The sequence below is a fragment of the Silurus aristotelis genome (assembly GCF_946808225.1).
Source record: "Silurus aristotelis genome assembly, chromosome: 9".
NCBI classification, from domain to species: Eukaryota; Metazoa; Chordata; class Actinopteri; order Siluriformes; family Siluridae; genus Silurus; species Silurus aristotelis.
This window is the reverse complement of record NC_139582.1, coordinates 2769446-2789730: the sequence shown is the minus strand read 5'-3', so window position 1 is coordinate 2789730 and position 20285 is coordinate 2769446. Positions and strand designations below refer to the sequence as shown.

The following is a 20285-nucleotide window of genomic DNA, read 5'->3' as shown; positions in this document are numbered from 1 at the left end:
CTACCACACAAACTCAGTTGGCAAAGACTGAATACAAAGGACTTCAAGAGTACTATCTGGGTTACCGGATCGCTGTTATTCATCCGAACCCATCACCCCAACCAACCCCCCTCCCACCATTCTACAGAACATGAATAAGGAGAAACAAAGTGGTTGTGTGTGGGTGCAAATTCAGTGCTGGGTACCAAGAACAGAGCCTCGCTGTTCCGTGAACAACAACCTTTTGGGTTGGCAGCTGCTGATACGATTGACACAGACGGGATTTGTTCGTATCAGGGGTAAACTGGAAACAAATATCAGCCTGGAAATTTCCTTTAGAAGTAAAAAAAATATATACAACCCCAATTCCAAAAAAGTTGGGACACTGAGTGCTGCTAACAAGCCCGGATGGTCCCTCTCCTCTTTATTCCGGAGGACGTGGTATCCATGGTTTCCAAAAAGAAATAAAAATTTTAATTCGCCTGACCACAAAACTGTTTTCCATTTTGCCTCAGTACATTTTAAATGAGCTTTGGCCCAGACGGCAGCGTTTCTTGTTCACGTATACCTCCTTCTTTGCATAATAGAGATTTAACCTGCATTTGTGGATGACATGGAAAACTGTGTTCACAGACAATGATTTCTGGAGGTGTTAATGAGCGTATGCAGTGATTTCCATTACAGAATTCTTTTTGGATTATTATCTTATTTTTCCCATAAAATGGTACAATTCCTCAGTTTAAACATTTCATTTTTTCTATTTTCTTTTGTGAATAAAATATGGGTTTATTTTTACATTTTGTCCAAATTATTTTGGAATTAGGATTGTAATGTACAGCTACCCAATGTCTGAAGCTGGGACCACAGGCTGATAAGATCTTAAAGCAGCAGCATGGATCCTGTGGAGACTGGAAACCTCTCTAGTAGAATTTTAAATAACCATGTAATTCTTTACATCCCTCTCCAGCATGGATCCTATTGAAAAGCTTGTTTCAGAGTATACATTTCCTTTGGAAATATTTACTTATAATGAAGAAGCTGGCACACTCCAGATGTGTACAGTTTGTGGAATATGGTGCTTGGTACACCGCTGTTGAATTAGATCCATTTATTTTTATCCTTAATTGCACTCATATATGCTTGTTGAACATTCCATTCAAGATTTACATCCCATTTGCTGTTATAATAAGCTCGACTCTTCTGCAAAGGCGCTCCACTTGATTTTGAAGCATTGCGGTCAGGATCGAGAGCATCAATAAGATCAGGAACCATTTTCAGGCCATCTTCAGTTCCAGGAAAGGGAAATTCTACAGCATACAAAGACACCATATACAGTTGTGAGTTTTCAACTCCAACATGGATGTGATGAGCAACAGACTTTTGGATATAAAGTGTGTTTATAACGTAAGTGGAAGCAACTGTGAAAAGCCTTAACCTGCGTCAAGACTCTAGTTTTGTTCTGGTAAAATTGGAGGTATACAATTGTAAAGTATTTGAATGTAGGATTCATTTGAACTACTAACTCTTACCCTATCCTGGTGAACGATGATGTAAAATGCTGACTGCACCCCAGGCCTCCTCACCTCACCTACGTCCATTAATACCTACCTTTACTAACATGTACACTCCTTTACACTAGGAATTTACACTCCTGAGAGGAACTCTGCAGTATTATCAAAAGGAAGATGATCAGACAAATCAGACAAGTTAAAGGAAGCTATCAAAGGCTTCAATAAGGCTTCTGAAGAGCCCGATTTGTGTAGTGTTTTTTTTTCTCAACACAATGTTGGCTTCAACAGCCATGTTTATTTATACAAATATGAGACTAAATAAGATGTTTAGGATTAATTTTTACTAAAAAACCTCAAGACAAAATTTGTATTAACTAGATTTAAAACCTTTTCCACAGAATAAAAACGTTTCTCAAAAGGGGAAAAAGTATTAGTCCAACAAAATGTTTGTGTACTACTTTTCACAAAAGATACTACACCAATGGAGTTTCATTAAATAAACAGTTAAAAAATTTTTTGATTTCAGGGTCACAATTTAGTCCCTATACATTTATCCCTAATGAGAGACCAAGTGTTGACCTCCTGAGATGGTTTGAGAAACCCATCCTCTTGTTTAACACAATGCCCATTCATTATAGTTCCATCATTGTTGAGGTCATCAGCTACTCAGATCTGTGTCCTACTGAACCACTATCAGCATGTATGAGGTGATATCAAAAGGTTCTGTTCACAAGAAAATACTTTATTTATAAATGCTTACACACTATCACCTTCAAAAAAAGTCCCATCGCACAGCAATACAGGGCTCCCAGCGTTCCTGCCACTTCTGGAATGTATCCTGGAAGTCTTCTTTATGAAGCCTCCTGATCACCTTCTTCGATTCTCTGCCGGATCTCTGCCAGGGTGTCAAAACACGACATTTGAGCTGTAACTTCATCTTCGGAAACAGCGTGGAGTCCACAGGAGCCGAATCTGGCGAGCAGGGTGTGTGGGTGGAGGTAACATCACGTGGATTGTTCTCCGACGATCATTATGCACTAGTGGCCGAATGGTTTCCGCTGCTCGTCGGAGGTCTTCCTGATCTCTCGTCGTCTTCCGCTCGAAACACCTCGGACGACTTGTTGCAGCAAAAACGTGTCACGTCAAACGCTCTCCTTTTCACACAGGATTTTAAGTTTGCTCTTTGTTTCAACTTCCTGTCCGTGATGAAATAGCAGACGCGGTCAGAACAGCACCAATTACACCATTAGTCTTCAAAAAATTGTTGCGATACCACCTCGTATTTTCTGATAGAGCCGAATGTTAGTAAACGTAAACCGTATCAGTAGAAAGCTGAGACCGGCATCGTTATCATCTCAGGATTTCAGAATCAGCTCCATTGCTACTCGCACTGAGCGAAGTTGAAAAATTGCGCGATTGTGACTTTTAGACTTCGTTTTCTCTTTGGATTGTAACAGAAACCGGTGACACTTGACAGGAATTCGAATTTTATTCTGAACATTACATTGTGGCATTGGAACACTGAAAAATGCCACATATATATATTTATAAAGACTACAGCAACTGTAAACAGCACTGGCAGCAACACAAACTCTACAAACAGATCAGAACGTGTCAGTGATGATTACGAACCAAATATACATAAATTCCAAATAATATCTCTTGTGTTATAATAAAACTCGCTAGTGGGAGGTAACAATGAAATGTCGGTATGGCAAAGTCGCTTATCCCTTCTGCAGTTGTATACAGTGGTGCACTAATAGCGTTGGAAAAACATACAGGTCAGTCTGAGAAAAGGAAGAAAAAAAAGTTCGACCACATGCTAGCGTACAAATCGACAAAGAAATTTTTTTTTACATTTTTTTCTTCAAAATGCTGATTCGTCTTGTGCAAACATCCGAGCAGCAGCATTTCTACCGGGCGACATTAAATAATATTCGATCCCATTCATAAACTTTGAATTGTACAGCGTCAGGAAACCAACGAAATCTAGCCGTCTACAATAGAAAAGAAAAAAAACGAGCTTTTTTGAATTAATTTGTTTGTTTATTTATTTATTTATTTATAGAGCGGAAAGCTGTAAAGCTAAAGGAAAAATAAACTCGCTGTGATTAGAGCTTACTCCGCGATCCGAGCTGCAGTGGTACAGTATGGTTCTTTTTATTTCTTTATTTTTTAGAAAAATATAAAATTGATAAAAGATGAGAATTTATTCGTTATGTTACTATATTTAAAAAATACGCTTTGCATTAGTTGATAAATAATTGTGTAACACGTACATGTGTAGTTCCTTACAAGTGAATAAATTATGACTGGTACGGAAAGAAAGCTTTGGCAGGGGAGAAAAAAAAAAAAGGAGTAATAAAAAAAAAAAAAAAAAGAAATTAGTAGGCTATAACGTATATAAACTATAATCAGGCTTCTGTCCTTGTCCATGTATGTTAATCTGCAATAAAACGTGGCCTATAAAAGGCATTCAAATTAAATAGCAGCCGACTGCATCAGCACGAGGTTTATCGATAGTAGTAGTATGTGCCGATATCCCAAAAAACACAAAAACAACTCCATGAAATGTTGAAAATCGTGAAAAGCGTCCAGCATGGTGCACCGTATGGAGTTGATCACGCCGTTTTATATCGCCGCGTTAACAGACAGTCGCCGGCGGTGCGACAACAAGCTGATGAGGACGATTCAGCACTAAGACTTCACACTAAAACAAAGGACATGCAGCATTTCAGATCAAGAATGCTGTCTCCATAACGTCTGACCAGGCGACTGAGCGCCGGCGTTTCGAGACCTACAGTAGGTGTACAGCACTTGACATGAGATCACAGAGGCACTAGAATGGATTAGCATGGATTAGCATGCACACTTGGACTGGGCGTTCGGGGTTTTCAGGACTCGGCCGAACGCTGGGCACCGACCTCTAAGGGAGTGCCGGTGTGAGGGAGGCCGTGTGTGCCGCTCCTCCATATGTCCACCTGCGGGTGTCATGAAACAGAAACGTTATTCTTCAAATAAACTGCAAAAATTTACGCTTATGACACAATGCAATTTCTAGTTTTTAACATCTAGAAAACATACGTGGTGGTATAAAAAAAAGTTTCAAGTCGTGTTTTGTAACACACCAACAGATGGCAGCACAAGGCTGCACGCACGGTCACAGGGAGCACCGACCTTCATAAGTTTTCCAGGACACGTTTCAGAAGTGGCAATAAAACTGCTTTACTGTGCAAGGGGTCTCGAAACTTTTTAAAACCACCTCGTATATATATATATATATATATATATATATATATATATATATATATATATATATATATATATATATATATATATATATGACGGCCATTATCTAAACAACACATGCAATTAGCTCACTACAGCAGATCTCAGTCTGGCATTGGGTCTGAAAGTGTAGGAATATCAGATGTTAGGTATTAAAAGTGGACAGCAGTGACTAAACCGTTAAAACTCTGGGTTACAAATCGGAAGTTGAAGCCCCCACAAAACCAACTGCCTCTGTTGGGCCCTTGAGCAGGGCCCTTAACCCTTCTAGTTCCAGGTGTTCTATATAATGGTTGACCCTGCACTCTGACTCCAACATCCTAACAAGCCGGGATCTAAAAAAGGCTGTCTGCTACTTTTGGCTGTTGGTAGTAAAAAGGCATTGATGTTGCTACCTCGACTGTCTCTTGAGTGTTGAAGAAGTCTTCTGCCTCATCAGGGCTCAGGGGAGTCTGGGTACTGGATCCAGCCTCTGAACTGCTCTCGCGCAGCTCTAGGAGCACCGGCAATGAGCCTGGCACCGATCCGGAAAGATTGCAGAAGGACTCCATGGTGTGTCCAGCCCTAGGAGAACCTGGGGGACTGGTTTCTGTTTCACCTTCAGTGGTACTCTGACCCTCCTCGTGCTGCTTACGCTCCGGACCCTCCGGAGGTAGAGAGTCTGTGGACGATGTGCTGTCTAAAATGAGGTCATTGGGTTTGTCAGTACTTTGGGTTTGGGGTTCGTGGACGAAGCTTGGGTCAGAAGATGAGCCTTCAGGAAGAAAGGAGGAGGACGGAGGAGTGTGATGGCTGGCAGTTTGTGAGGACGAGTGGAACTCCTCACTGCTCTGCGGAGTGAGAGCGGCTTTCTCGCTGAAGCTGAAAGGAGGAGAGGTGTCCATCGTGATGGGAGATGATGGACCTGCGCTAGACACTGTGCTGGAGGGACCGCTGCTATCTGCACAGGAAACACACACAATGACCTTTACTTCTTTTATATATATATATATATATATATATATATATATATATATATATATATATATATATATATATATATATATATATATATATATAAAATATAACCAATATTTGATATGTAAATCGATTCATTCTCTCAGCACCGCTGCTGCTACGTAAAAATTACGTATCACAACACTACGGAGAACGAGGCGTGTCCTGAGAGGCACATACAATACAGATTAACATGGCAGAGGTAGAGCTGTGACTTCCTGCAGACACAACAGGAAAAGAACATCTGGTTTTATCTTTGTTGTTGCACTACAAAGGCGTGTTTGTAAAAGGGGCCATGTGTTAAAAGTCAGAAGACACTTAAGTAAATTGATGATTTGTCCGTCTGTAGAAGACAAATCAAAGTGAACTATTTGTTCCATATTTAATTGCAGAGCGTCATATTTTTTCCATTGCATCACGTCGTGTTCATTGGAATTGAAATCGGATCGTACTGCATCCTAATACATGTGAATCGTATCGCATCAAAACTGCTTCATATGTATCTGTAATGTAGCGTATCGTTGTCTATGCATCGAGAAATCGCATCGCCTTAGTCATAAGGGATGCACATCCAGATTATGTATAAAAAAGAATATAAATATATTACAGCTGTCAGTAACGAACACGTAATTACGCGTTAACGCAAAATCTTTGTAACTGCACCGATTTATTAACGTGCGATTAATGCAGCGCACATTTTCTATTGACCGTTTTTATACAAAATATTAATTAATGAATTTAAAAAAGGCAAAATTATAACCTATAACACAACACATATTTCTTCATGATGTCCTTACTTTCCTCAGATATCCAAAATAATAATAAACTACACTGTAAAAACCCTTTTTTTTAAATCACTAAACGTTTTACCGATGCGGCAAGTTTCAAATCGAGCACTAAAATCCGTTGTGACGCACACATCCGGCAATTAAAACCGTCCGTGTGGAAACAGCAAAAGTTCCATTTGATGTCCTGATGATTTATGTCATTTAAAACACCATAAATACTTTAAAACATTTACAAGAATATGTTGACTTCATGCTCTATGTTGAGTTTGGTTTCACTAGTAATAAACATACATTTGTAAATGTTTATTATAGTATTAAAAAGTTGAAAAGTATTGATTTATGGTACATTTAGAACGTTCAATTAAGTTGTGATTAATCGCGATTAAATATTTGAAGCGATAACTTTGGGATGTGCCCCTGCTTCACATTTTGATATTTTCTATCTTTCTAAAACAAAACATTTCTATTTCAGTCAATAGCAAAAGTTCCATTTGATGTCCTGATGATTTATGTCATTTAAAACACCATAAATACTTTAAAACATTTACAAGAATAAAAATTCCGAAACATATGTTTGTGAGAAGACTGTGGGTGTATCTGAAGGTTTCGAGGCCCAAGTGGTGCGGTACTCACACCAGGGAGGACGCTCTGAGCGCTGGCGTAGAGATGCAGAGGAGGACAGCACTCTCTGAGGTATATACGAGTCCACCGAGGGCTGGTTCTGAGAGTCAAACATAGCTGACAGAGCTGTGGAGAACAGCAGACATGGTGAAACCACGCTGATAAATGAATGAAAAAATATGATAAACCACATGGTCATACTGCCGCTACCTCTAGTGGTTCTGGTGTGGGAGTCCCCTGCGTTCTCGCACACCGCCGTCAGAAACTCGTCCACCTGTTTGAGCGAGAGTGAGTTGTGTAGTGTCTCTAGGGGGTAGATAGAGGGCACCATGGAGCAGCCTTCGAATCCTACAGAGAAGAAAAAACACACGACAAAACAATGTACCCATAATGCAATCTGTGTGAGCTGCGAGACACACAGCAGTGTGTGGAGATCAGTGAACAACCATCCCCAACCACACACTGACACACACACACACACACACACACACAACCATACACCAGTAACTTTCTAGTATATACTGGTTAGTTAGAGAACCAAAGGAGATGCCTGCCACACACCACAGACACACACACTCACACACACACATTGTTATCTAAAATCACACACACTCAAGCATGTTATTTCTACTGAAATTCACTAAACGTAGTAGAAGCGACAACGGTTGCCAAGTATTACTCAAAATCAACCACAACAAGCTTACCATTAGGAGTCTCTTGATTTATTTAAACGTAGTGAGAATTAATAGCAAAATGAAAACATATTACACATGCCAGTATGGGAAGTTCATCTCACCCAAAATCCTTTCTATAAACAAACAAACAAAAAAAAGAATTCCTCAAATCTGTTTTGTAATGGAGATCACACAGACCATCCCAAAGTGGCTAGGGAACTTTCTGTATGAAGTCATGTTTTCATCTATTTGATTGGCAAAATAAAAGCAAAATTTTGGAAATATTGCCTAATTGTTTACTTAAAGTAATAATGATTAGAGGTCCAACGATTCATAAGTTTCGACGATTAATCGGCACCGATAGTTGATTGCTGGAACTATCGGCTATCTGCAAAAAATCAATGCCGATAGTTTTTCCAGGTCGCTGTCATTATACAGTATGAAAGCAGCCTCTAGAGGCGAATTACTGATGCCACGTTCTGTTTGTTGAAGTATTTTTTTATTTTATTTTGGATGTAACAGTTTAAATGCATGTCTATTGCATGTAAATGCATATTTATTTTATTTAGCCCATTTTCAAGAGAAGTATTATTGTTTTTATTATTGTAATAAAGTTAAGTACTATTTTACATGGAGTGTTTTTTTTTTTTTTATCCAGTACTCATTTTAAATCCATTGATTAATCGATTATTGGCAAGGCAAGATCCAACCTAGCTATCCAAATCAGTAAAATCTACAGTCGGTTGACCTCTAATTAATAATGAATTAAAGAATACATTGTTGATTTAAAACTGTATTTTGTTGAATAAATATCATTCGGATGAAGATTTTGAGGATTTCAGCTTTGATCTGGACTGGACCACTACAATACAGATCTTTTTTTTTTTCTTCTGAAGTCATTTCCTTGTTGAGATTTGTGTTTTGGGTTGTTGTGCTCAAAGCTGCCACACAGAAGCCTGCAAGTGTTGTGCCAAAATAGACTGGTATTTGGAGCTATCTCTGATTCCCTGAGTGTTGACATTAGCTCCAGTGCCAGCAGCATTATTATATGATGCAGCCACCACCATGCTTTACTGTGAGTAATGTGTTTTTTTGAGTGAAATCTTGTCCAAAGACCCCCCAAAATTTAGCAAACCAGACATGTTGAGTTGAGAGATGCAGAGTGGTCAGTATATTGCTATTTCTTTAACTATTGTAATATTTGGAGGTGGTAGCATAGAGGGCATTATAGCATTGGACTTTGGATGTGAAGGTTGTGAACCCCGATTTGGTTGAATCCCAACCTCACCAAGGTGCCATTCCTGGGCCCTTGAGCCAGGCTCTAAACCCCATAACTGCTCAGGTGAATGAATCAGGGTCGCTCTGTAAATCCCAGAAGTCTTTTGGCAGCTTTTCGGATAATTTTTCTTCTTGATCTTTTGCCTATTTACACAAACCATGTTTTCTGTAACTTCTGTAACTTTAGTTTCGTGGTCGTCATCAATTTCTTACACGTATTGATCAATACGTCTTCAACAATGATTTGCAAGTTTGATTCAGCAGATGTCAAGAAAGTCCTCCAGAAACAGCAGATCCTTATTCTTAATTAGAATCAGTTCACTGACGGGATCGTCAGAATTACTGTTGAACCTGAAAAAATTTTTTTCTTTAGTTTTATATTATTATTTTTATTTTAATATTTTACGTCGCAAAAAAAGAACATTTTAACAGGGGTATGTAGACTTTTAATATCCACTGTATCTAGAATCATTATATTATTATCTATTATATTATAAATATTTTTTTATATTATATATTATTGGATACAATTTTTTTTTGTTGACTATCATTATAGTTACTGTTGAATGTTTTTTTTTCATAATTTTTGTTATTTAACTTTTTTTTTTTTTTTTACGTCACAAAAAAAAAACAAACAAACAAAAAAAAAAAACTATCATTTTAACGAGGAATAAGTAGACTTTTAATATCCACTATATGTAGAATCCAACAGAAGGGTTTGTTCTACTTAGAAGCCTTTGAGAAAAACAGGTCCTTTAGATTGCCAATCTATCTAACCCTGTATCTGTAGAAAACATTTTGGTTGCGATATATTTCCTTCACTTTGGTTAAAATTAGTCCTGTAGCTCAAAAGCCAAACTTAAAAATAAAAATTAAAATTAAAACAATTAACTATATTTGGGGGAAAAAAATGGGGAAACGGTTTGTTTTTAAGTGAAATATTTTTATAACAATAAGTGCATCTGTCAGTGTAGAAATATATAAAATTGGACAGATTCTCTTGGCAGGTACGTGTATCAGATCTAGCATTCAACCTCTGGGTCTGCGTTTAAAGCCCACCGACATGCAGACTTTGTACACAATGACACGTCGGTCAAACACCACCCGGGTCTGAAAGCGTGATCACGACCATACCTGCTGCTTTTAAACTGCATGAGGATAAATTACTCTTAAGCAAAACAACAAGAAAAAAAAAAACACAACAGCAAGCTTTACACATGCTCACAAGCAGTATGGAAGGCGAAGCTGGTCTGGTGATGACACGCCAGTTTAAGTGCAGCACAGTGCAAGGCAGGCCAGGGCACGCTATATGGTGCAGCAGGGCTAACCGTATAGGTACTCTAAAGGGTCCTGGCCGGAGATTAGCCAGTTTCGGAAGAGGCGTAGGTGGTAGTAGCACTGGTGGAGGTGGTGGGCCAGAGTGCTGTCCAGAAAAAGTGAGTGGCGGATATTTTGTTCTGTGGAGAAGCGCCGGAGCAGCTGGGCTACCTGCTGTTCCTCCAGGGGCTCTGAGGAAGAAGAGGCAGAGCGTGGAAGAGCAGGGAAGAGGATGGGAGTTGGCCTGATAATGCCTGCATGTATATTCTGAGCAAAAGGGTGTATAACAAAGTTCAGCCCTAGAAATTTTCACACAATGAGCCGCAAAGATTCTCGAACAAAACCATGAAGAAACAGTGGTGGACAGTAAGGAAGTAAATGTAATTCATTACCATACTTAAGTAGCTTTTTCACGTATCCCGTATATTTTACCAACTGTATCTGTATATCTCACCTACATGGTTTGTCCACCACATAAGAACATAACAGAGTTGTAGTAGATGATGTTTCACAAGATTTTGTGGAGATTTGCGCTCGTTCAGCTACAAGATGTCCCAGTACTTTTTTTCCTATATAGTGTAGTGTGCTATATGCCGGTATCTTTGAATGGACTAAAAATGACCACGTGATTCCTATGGATCAATATGTATATTGAAATGGTTAGATATTTAATTGTAAATGTAAATTTATACTCTCAAAAAAAACAAACAAAAACAAAAATTTCTAACACAAATAAGACACTGTATATCTGTAGCACATCTAAAATGGCACAATGTTGAATGTTGTGATGGCTAAAAAAAAAGCCTGTTGGTATTTTCTTTCTTCACCCAAATTTTACACCTTAGTTTTTAAAAAGCCCAGTGGTTCAGATGTTGGATGTCTGATCAGAAGGTTGTGAGCTCTAATCCCAGCACCATCAAGCTGCCACTGTTGAGCCCTTGAGCAAAGCTCTTAACCTTCAATAGCTCAGATGTATAAATGAGATCATTGAAATTCACTGTGGATTCACGTCTGCCAAATGCCATACATGTAATGTAATATTTAACCTAAAATAACATGTAAATGACTGCAATTCTGCAAAGTTGATTGTCTAATTGAATTCAATTCAGTCTAATTCTAATCTAAATCGATTAAAACGAAGTGGTAAACACAAGCAGTTTTGCTAAATGTGTATAAAACTTCTACAAGACTAATCAAATTGCTCGAAATTGTGAATAAATGTCAAACTTTGGGTTGAGACTTCACATCGATACTTGACAGAGTGAAAAACAGAGTTGAAAAAAGTGTGGAGTCTTTTATGTTTTTTGAGACGCAAACTTTTCAATCAAAAATTTCAATTTAACTTTTGGAGAAACAAACCGTCCGGATGCCAAAAGTGTGTAAATTTTTACACAAATTACAAAACTCTACCTTATGTTGCCATTTATTATTATTTTTTTGCATCGTTATGGTCACCTTTTGTGTTTATCTTCACATTTGCACTCCCAAAATACCTTTATTGTATATTTATATGAAATTTATTTATTTCCATTGCTTTTGCTCATCTTAGCCCTGTACTTGTACTCTGCACAATGAATTTGAATCTAATCTAATTTATAGATTTGTTTGGTCAAAGTCAATCCTCATACCCTTACATGACCCAATTTGGTGCGTTGAAACGGGAAGGAACATGCGTGTGTCTCCCAAAAAACGGTAAAGTCTCTGCAATAAGCGTATTCAGTTCATTTTGCATTGTGAATTTTTAAATGTTAAATGTTGTAACATCAGTTAAAGTCGAAATCACTGTCAATCTGTAGACTAATATTACTGATTTTGTAACTTTCCTGCTGTGAAAACTTTGAAATACTAACAGAGAAACATGCAAAACTAACATAGTCAGTCACACCACACACACACACACACACACACACACTACAAATACAGTAGTCTTAATACCATGGAGCCTTAATATGATACTGATCTCAGAGCTTCGATCATCAACTGATGTCTGATACTAATTCAGTACAAACATCATGACCATGCACACACTGTTACAGAGATTAATCTTTATAGAGATAAACTCAGGATTCATCACAAGTGCAAGTTCTGTGTTGTGCCAGTTAGGATGCATTCACAGGGGAAAAAAAGAGGATTGAATCAGAAAATGTGTCAAATCCAGTCTATGCCCCAATAATGATATTCAGTATTGGACTGTTATGCTGTTGCAGGCAGATAAAATCGCATCGGTGGAGTATTTATACTGTGCATGTTTACAATCTTTTGTGTGTGTGTGTGTGTGTGTGTGTGTGTGGGAAGAGTAGTATGCAGCAGAGCTTTATGCGCTATAGGTTCACATTCCTACCATTCCTATCTATAAATCATTCCTGAGATTTTTTTTACGATGTATATTTTCCAGCTTTTGGACGTTTGCACTCATCATATCGTCACTATAAATCCAACATACCGAGCTCTATAGCAGGAGATCTTCCACGCCAACCCATGTAAAGCTGGTTTTGTTGCACAGGGGCATTGCCATGCTGGAACGGTTTGGGTCTTCTAGTTAAAAAGGGAAAGTTTCATGCTACCACATCCAAAAACTATACTATTGTGTCTCAACCTTGTGGGAACAGTTTGGGGAAAAACAACATATAGGTGGAAAAGCTAAGTGTCCCAATATTTTTGTCAATATCATTTTTGTCCATTTTAAGCGGTCATTTGTACTTATCGCCATGGTTACATGTATTCACAGTGTCCTGATGTAATAGTTTAATGCAGGCTTGCCAATGAGTTTTTCCATTATCTGTGGTACAAATATAATGAAACTCAAACAAGAAAACATTGTTAAATACTGGTACATGTTGGAAGTTGTCTGATAGATATCTGATACTGGATTCTAGCTGCTCAACAGTTCTGGGTGTTCTTTGTTGTATTTTTTGCTTCATGATGATACAAATGTTTTTAAATAGTGAAAGGTCTAGACTTCAGGCAGGCCAGTTCAGTACCCAGACTCTTCTACTATAAAGTCATGGCTTAGTAGATTTTAAATATGCTTTGGCCCCAGAGAGGATGACAGCGTTTCTGGATCATGTTCACACATGCTTTCTTCTTTGCATGATAGAGAGTTAACCTGCATTTGTGGATTACATGGCAAACTGTGCAGTGCCACCTGAGGGCCCAAAGATTTTCGCCCTCATCCCTTGCAATTTTATATTGGGGTATATTTTTCTAAAATTGTTCCACAATTTTGTAGATACAGTCTTCCACAAGTTTGTGACGCTCCACCCATATTTACTTTTGAGAGATTCTTTGATAAAAGATCAACTTTTTTTTCTTCCCGGTTAAACAATTAATTTTATTTTATTTTATATATATATATATATATATATATATATATATATATATATATATATATATATATATATATATATATACATATACATACACACACATACATACACACACACACACACACACACACAAACCTAATTTGCAAAAGGTGCTTCCAAAATGAAACAAAACCAATATTTTATCATAAATATATCCATAATAATCCCCAGGGATCTTATATTCCTTAAATTCAGATCTTTTTTCCTTATAAAGAACCCAGTGTTAAAAATCATGGCTTTGTATAGGGTCTACACTAGTAAATATCCGAACAGGGTCAACATTCATGCAATCGCAGGCCAACTGTAATTCATTAATGCGACACACACATGTATATATGTACACCAACATATATGCACACATACACACAAACACACCTCCAGCACTTTGACACATCCCACAATCAAACAGTTGTATAAAAAAAATCAAATAAAAAAAATCAGAAATGTATCAACACTGAGGTGTGAGAGTGACAGTCTTATGCAGGGTGTCATAAACACAATGTGAGAGAGGTGTTAGTGAGCGAGCGAGCGACCAGATGAACGGGTGAGCCGAGAGGGAGGAAGTGGTGGAGATGCCCATGTGACCATGTTAAACTGAAACAAAAGCTCATAACTAAAGAGATTTAAGACTTTTTTTTCCCACTGAAAGGGCATGCAAGACAAGGAAGGTGGAGAGATGTGAAATATACTTGAAGAGAAGCAGACGTACCATTAGTCGGATGCTTTGCAAACGACACAGAAAATCTCTTTACTGCCGGCATAGACAACAACTCTGAGGAAATAAAAAAGGTCACTGGGGTTATCATCTTTTGGAGTGCACCTGTAAGAGGATGGGGGGGGGGGGGGGAGCTGTCTGGGTTATACAGTGCTGAAGTTTGAACGTGAGACATTCTGAGGACATTAGCGAGAACAGAGCTGAAGGTCATTGAGGGCAGGGGAGGGGGTGGTGGTGGGGGTCTATGCTATTGTAATACACGGTTAAAGAGTCATTAAAGGAAGGTAAAACGGAGGAGGGAGGGGGGGGGGCAGCATGGAGTTCTGTACGATACGAAAAAAAAAAAAGGCTCCATATCGTTTTTCATGATTATATAAGACACTGCTTTCAGTAATGGATCCGGAGATCAGCGTAATCCCACAAGTCAGAGAAACAATAATGGGTTCTCTAGATCTCTGGTTGACCTTCGCTCACGTGTAAAACGTTTTCTCTGCCAACTCTTCCCACGTTTTACAACCTCGGGTCACACTCACTTAGTAAAATAGGGCGATTGCAATTGTATTTAACTGTCACACACACACACACACACACACACACACACACACACACACACACACACACACACACACACACACACACACACAACCTTAACCCTTTCATACCTTCAGAGGACACGGCTACCGATTACAAAGGAAAACAAGCACACAGATCAAACACACAGACGCCACGCCACACCAGAAAGGTTCACACTGAAATAGAGGTTCACCACACAATGAGCATGACTGTGGACATGGGACAGATGAACGCACAGACGTTGTAGATACGAGAAAACAAGAACGTGTAAAGCCTTGCTAATAAAATTTCCCTTGAGAGAAACGGCGTCTCGTGACACATTGCCACCTTGTGGACACACAAAAAATATTCTCTACATACAGGAATGTTCTGGAAGCCTTTCACAGCCATGGGCTCAAGTCTCAAAACTGTCTAAATTAAGTGAACAAAAGGGTCAGTGACTCCAATTTTAGGAGTCGTATAAGTTTATTTTAATATGACAGCTATGTGTTCTGTCTTTCAGACACACAATTTGGGCGAAAGTATTTGGACACCTGACTTTTTCCAGCCATGAGTGTTTCTAGCATGGATTTTATTTTTCTATCCTATAAAAAAAGTTCCAGCATGGCAAAAAAAAAAAACCTAGCTTTTTGAAGATATGCTTTATCCACCCTCGTGTCCAAATGAGCACAAACCTAAACAAAATCTAGTGAAACATCTAGAAGTGTGGAGCTTACTATAAGAGCAAATAGGGAACCAAATGTGGATTAAGATACTTACCAAGCTTATGGTCAGGTGTCCAAAAACTTTTTTGTTCATACAGTTTATTCATGAATCTGTTGAAATGTATAATATAATCTATTTATGTAAATTTGTTAAGCTACGATCATTAAAAACTTGCTTTTTGGGTATTTTCATCGAAATAAAAAAATTTCTTTTCTCAGTAAAACATACGGTTGGGAAAAAAAAAGTAATATTCACCACTGATGAATGAGATAGAGATGAAGCTAAAGTAAAGGAAGCAAACGTGAAGCCAATCAATGCTGGTACGCATGAAATACAATAAAAGACAACGAATGGCAACTGTGATGCACAATAAAAAATAAATAAATAAATAAAAAGGTCTGATGTATTAGCCAGGAAACCGAAATTCTAACTAATGACCTACGAAACACTGAAACGTTTCTAAGAACCCTTCGAGATGGGGCTTGAAATGTGTGTTCTGAACTGCTTTCTAACAAGTAGGAATGAAATTAACAGAATAATCAGAACGGCTTGTATGAGCACATACCATCTTTATATGTCAAACTGCCGGAGGATAATTTTTTGCGGTGTGTACGGGCATAATCCTGCAGATTGGGGGCGCTAGAGGACCCCCCAAGGACAGTGGTGCTGAAGAGGCCTGCACACTGAGAGCCTGTGGAGGAGGGTTAGAGAATTAGGTCAGTTAGTCACCACCACAACCGCATGCTGTTATTCAGATTTTTCCCCACAAAATGGGAAAGTCGTGTCGCTGTATGAGCAAAAGATTGTGGACACCTGATCAGAAGATTCATATGCTTCTTTTTCATCATCTCATTCCACATTTAATCCCTATTTTCTCTTATAAAAACCTACACTCTTCTGGGAAGAGGTTCCACTAGATTTCGTGGAGATTTGTGCTCATTCAGGGTGCAGTCAGCGTTCACATTTATTATTTAATAGTATTGAGTTTAGAGCTCTATAGCAGGAGATCTTCCACTTCAACCCATATAAAGCAGATCTTTTCGCGGAGCTGGCTTTGTGCACAGGGGCATCGTCCGGCTGGAACAGGTTTGGGTCTCCTGGTTCAGGTGAAGAGAAAATTCCCTGCTACCACAATTAGAGTGACCTATACAATTGTGATCCTCAAGCTTTGTGGAAACAGTTTGAAGAAGAATCACATATGGCTGGAAAAGTCAGGTGTCCCAATACTTTTGTCCACAGCTTAAATTTTTTTTTAAGTTTAAATTTTTACACTCAAAATTCTACAAACACCACTGTGTGCTGGTCTTTGTCCTGTTAGAAGATAAACCGTCGCCCCAGTCTGAGGTCCAGAGAGCTCTGGAGCAGGTTTTCATCTTTCCCTCGATCCTGATGAGTCTCCCAGTTCCTGCTGCACAATGCTGCCACCACCATGCTTCACTGTAGGGATGGTATTGACCAGGTGATGAGCGATACCTGGTTTCCTCCAGACATGGTTCTTGGCATTCAGGCAAAATAGTTCAACCTTTTGTTTCACATGGTCAGAAAGTCCTTCAGGTGCCCTTTGGCAAACCCCAGGTGGACCGTCATGTACCTTTAACTGAGGAGTGGCTTCCGTCTTGCCACTCTTGCATTAAGGCCTCGTTGGTGGAGTGCTGCTGAGATGGTTGTTCTTCTGAAAGGTTCTCTCTCCACAGAGAAACACTGGAGCTGATTATCAGGTTCTTGGTCACCTCCGTGAATAAGGACCTTCTCACGTGATCGCTCGGCTTGCCCGGGCGGCTCCCCTCTAGGAAGAGTTCCAAACTTCTTCCATTTATGGATGATGGAGGCCATTGTGCTCATTGGGACCTTCAATGCTGCAGAAATTTTTCCTTCCCTTCCCCCAGATCTGTGCCTCGATACAGTCCTGTCTCGGAGGTCTACAGACAATTCTGCTTGGTTTGTGCTCTGACATGCACTGGTAACTGTGGGACCTCATATAGACAGGTGTGTGTCTTTCCAAATCATGTCCAATCAACTAAATGTACCACAGGTGGACTTCGAACAAGCGGAGCTCAATTTTGGCTGTGAATACTTATGTGCATGTGATTTCACGTTGTCATTATGTTGGTATTGTTTGTAAAAATTTTGAGGAAGTTGAAAGATATGATAAATAATGAATTTAATCCGTTTTGGAAAAAGGCGGTGTGAAAACTTTGAGAATGCACTGTATATAGAGAATTTACCATGCAACATGTGAAAGGTAGGTTTCAGTAGTGTTTAAAAAAAAATATATATATATACAAAATAAAATCGATATGAATGTAAAGGTAAAAGTAGCATTTTTATTAATAGTAGTTATAAACGTATTATACAAACTAAAACCCAGTTACACTTCTACACATGTATATATTTTAGGTAAAAAATTACTGGATGTCACACAAAGTTAGTATTTAAATCAGCAGTTCAGGCACCCACTAAATTTTGCTTCATACAAACATAAATGTTTAATATTTCTCCATACTCTACGTATATAAACAAACGTATTGGGACACCTGACTTTTCCAGTTATATATGCCTCTATTGGACAGTTGTATATCAGTACCTTATTGGACAATAATTGTGAACACTGAATGCACCCCAGGCTTCCTCACCTCACCGACATCAGGACCTGACTTCAGGAACACCCTTCTGAATGAGCACAAATCTCAACAAAATCATGGAGCATCTTCCCCGAAAGAATGGAGCTTATTATAAGAGCAAATTAGGACTTAATGTGGATTAAGATGTTCCAAAAATACCAATCTTCTGCCCAGGTGTCCACAAACATATAGTGTATTAATCTTGTGACAGTAAATGATATAATGACTTAATCTCAACAGGGAGACCCGAGCAGCAGGGGACAACTGAGACAAACAGACTCATGACACCCACCTAATCCGCTCTGCTTCATCTCCGGAGACTGGCGTGAGCACGAGGGGAAAAGGCGATAGCTGGCTGTTTTACAGGACGACGTTTCTGACAAGAACTGCACAAGAGCAAAACAAAAAGAATCAAAATAACTGCTGCTGTTATTGGTGTAACTGTCTAACTACAGGAATTAATACATAATAATCTAAACGCTTAGAATATCAGCCTGTATCTTAAAAACCAATGATATCGGAATCTTATTTTTTACTATGAAAGCACCTCCTGTTCATTCTCTATTACAGACAATTAGAGGTCGATCGATCGTGAAATTTTTTAACCGATAAATCGACCAATGGTTTTTAAAAATAGTACTGAACTTTATTACAACAAAAAAAACAAATACTGAATCATGAAAATGTGCTATAAATAACTATATTTCTAGTTATAAATATAAAAAAAAAGGCGAGTTTAAACTGAAACAAAAAGTATCCCTCCAAATAAATATAAAGCAAATATAAGGCCGCTCTCGTAATGTGAAACGCAACCAGGAAAAACTATGTATGCATTTTTGCTGATAGCAATTGATTAATCGGCAAAACCGATAAATCGGTCGACCTCTAAGAGACGATATGTGAAAGTGCAATTCTATGAAGTAAAACAAAGCATTAAACCAGAATCTATTCCCATAGGCGCGATAAATTTCATAAAACCTTTACAAAAGGGTCTAAAAGGAACAGGATATGATTTAACACACTTCAGTCCATGCAGCAGACAGAAAGCCAGGGTATTAAGAAGTAAACCTAAAAACAAAGATAATGATGAATGGATGAGGATGAGAAGTTTGTACCTCCATGGAACTAGTCTTCCTGTTTTGAGTTAGAGGAGATCTACGCTGAGGGCCTACTGAATCAGATAGTGGTACTGATCGATCTGGTTCATCCCTCATGAGATTCTCCAAACTTCCTGGATCTGTCTGCATTTGGTCATTCTAAGAAAAAGAAAAATATCCGTACATGACAACCCCACACACACACACACACACACACACACACACATTACACCAAAACGTATCTTTCAACAATTATTTCAACAAGCATAATAACCGATTAATACCCAGCACTTTTATAGTAAACAAAGTAACTCCGCCTACTTCAGAAGATGCAGGACGAAAGCCGAAACCCATTGGTGCGTTCTCCTCTTCACACACTTTCACCCCAGGACTAAAATGTAGCTCGACATGAAAACGCTCCTCTGACGAGGGGTCCTGCAATGCAAATAAAAGTCTATTTAAAGGAACTATTTATTCAAGGAAATACTTCAGAATTTTTTTTTTTTCAAACTTAATACATAAACCACATACGGTCAATCATCATCATCATCATGATAACCTGAGGAAATCTTTGCTTATTCACTTGTACTAGAAGCCTAAGAGTAGCTTTCATAGCACAATTCTTTGTTTGTGAAGTTCTGAACCATACGGGCAAAAGTTTGTGGACACCTGCTCATAAGATTGGTCTGTGCTTCATTTAGAACATTGCATTCCACATGTAGTCCCTATTTAATCTTATAATAAGCTCCACTCTTCT

General features: G+C 38.6%; 1 protein-coding gene across 13 annotated transcripts in view; it reads right to left on the bottom strand.

Annotated features, from left to right (window-relative positions):
* Positions 1 to 2960: 2960 nt before the first annotated feature.
* The window catches only part of ppip5k1a (diphosphoinositol pentakisphosphate kinase 1a), a 34956-nt gene continuing 17631 nt past the window's right edge, over positions 2961 to 20285 (bottom strand). For 4 of the 13 annotated variants that reach the window (XM_083549870.1, XM_083549860.1, XM_083549859.1 and 1 more), the window contains 8 exons: positions 19850 to 19963; positions 19547 to 19687; positions 18724 to 18817; positions 16376 to 16501; positions 7394 to 7531; positions 7196 to 7309; positions 5174 to 5718; positions 2961 to 4471 (listed from right to left, as the gene is read on the bottom strand). In XM_083549870.1, coding sequence (XP_083405996.1) covers positions 4385 to 4471; positions 5174 to 5718; positions 7196 to 7309; positions 7394 to 7531; positions 16376 to 16501; positions 18724 to 18817; positions 19547 to 19687; positions 19850 to 19963 — 1359 coding nt within the window. In that variant the 3' untranslated portion in view covers positions 2961 to 4384. Of the gene's footprint in view, positions 4472 to 5173; positions 5719 to 7195; positions 7310 to 7393; positions 7532 to 10463; positions 10644 to 14526; positions 14590 to 16375; positions 16502 to 18723; positions 18818 to 19546; positions 19688 to 19849; positions 19964 to 20285 lie in introns of all 13 variants that reach the window. The other 9 variants (XM_083549866.1, XM_083549867.1, XM_083549868.1 and 6 more) reach the window with 5 other exon arrangements.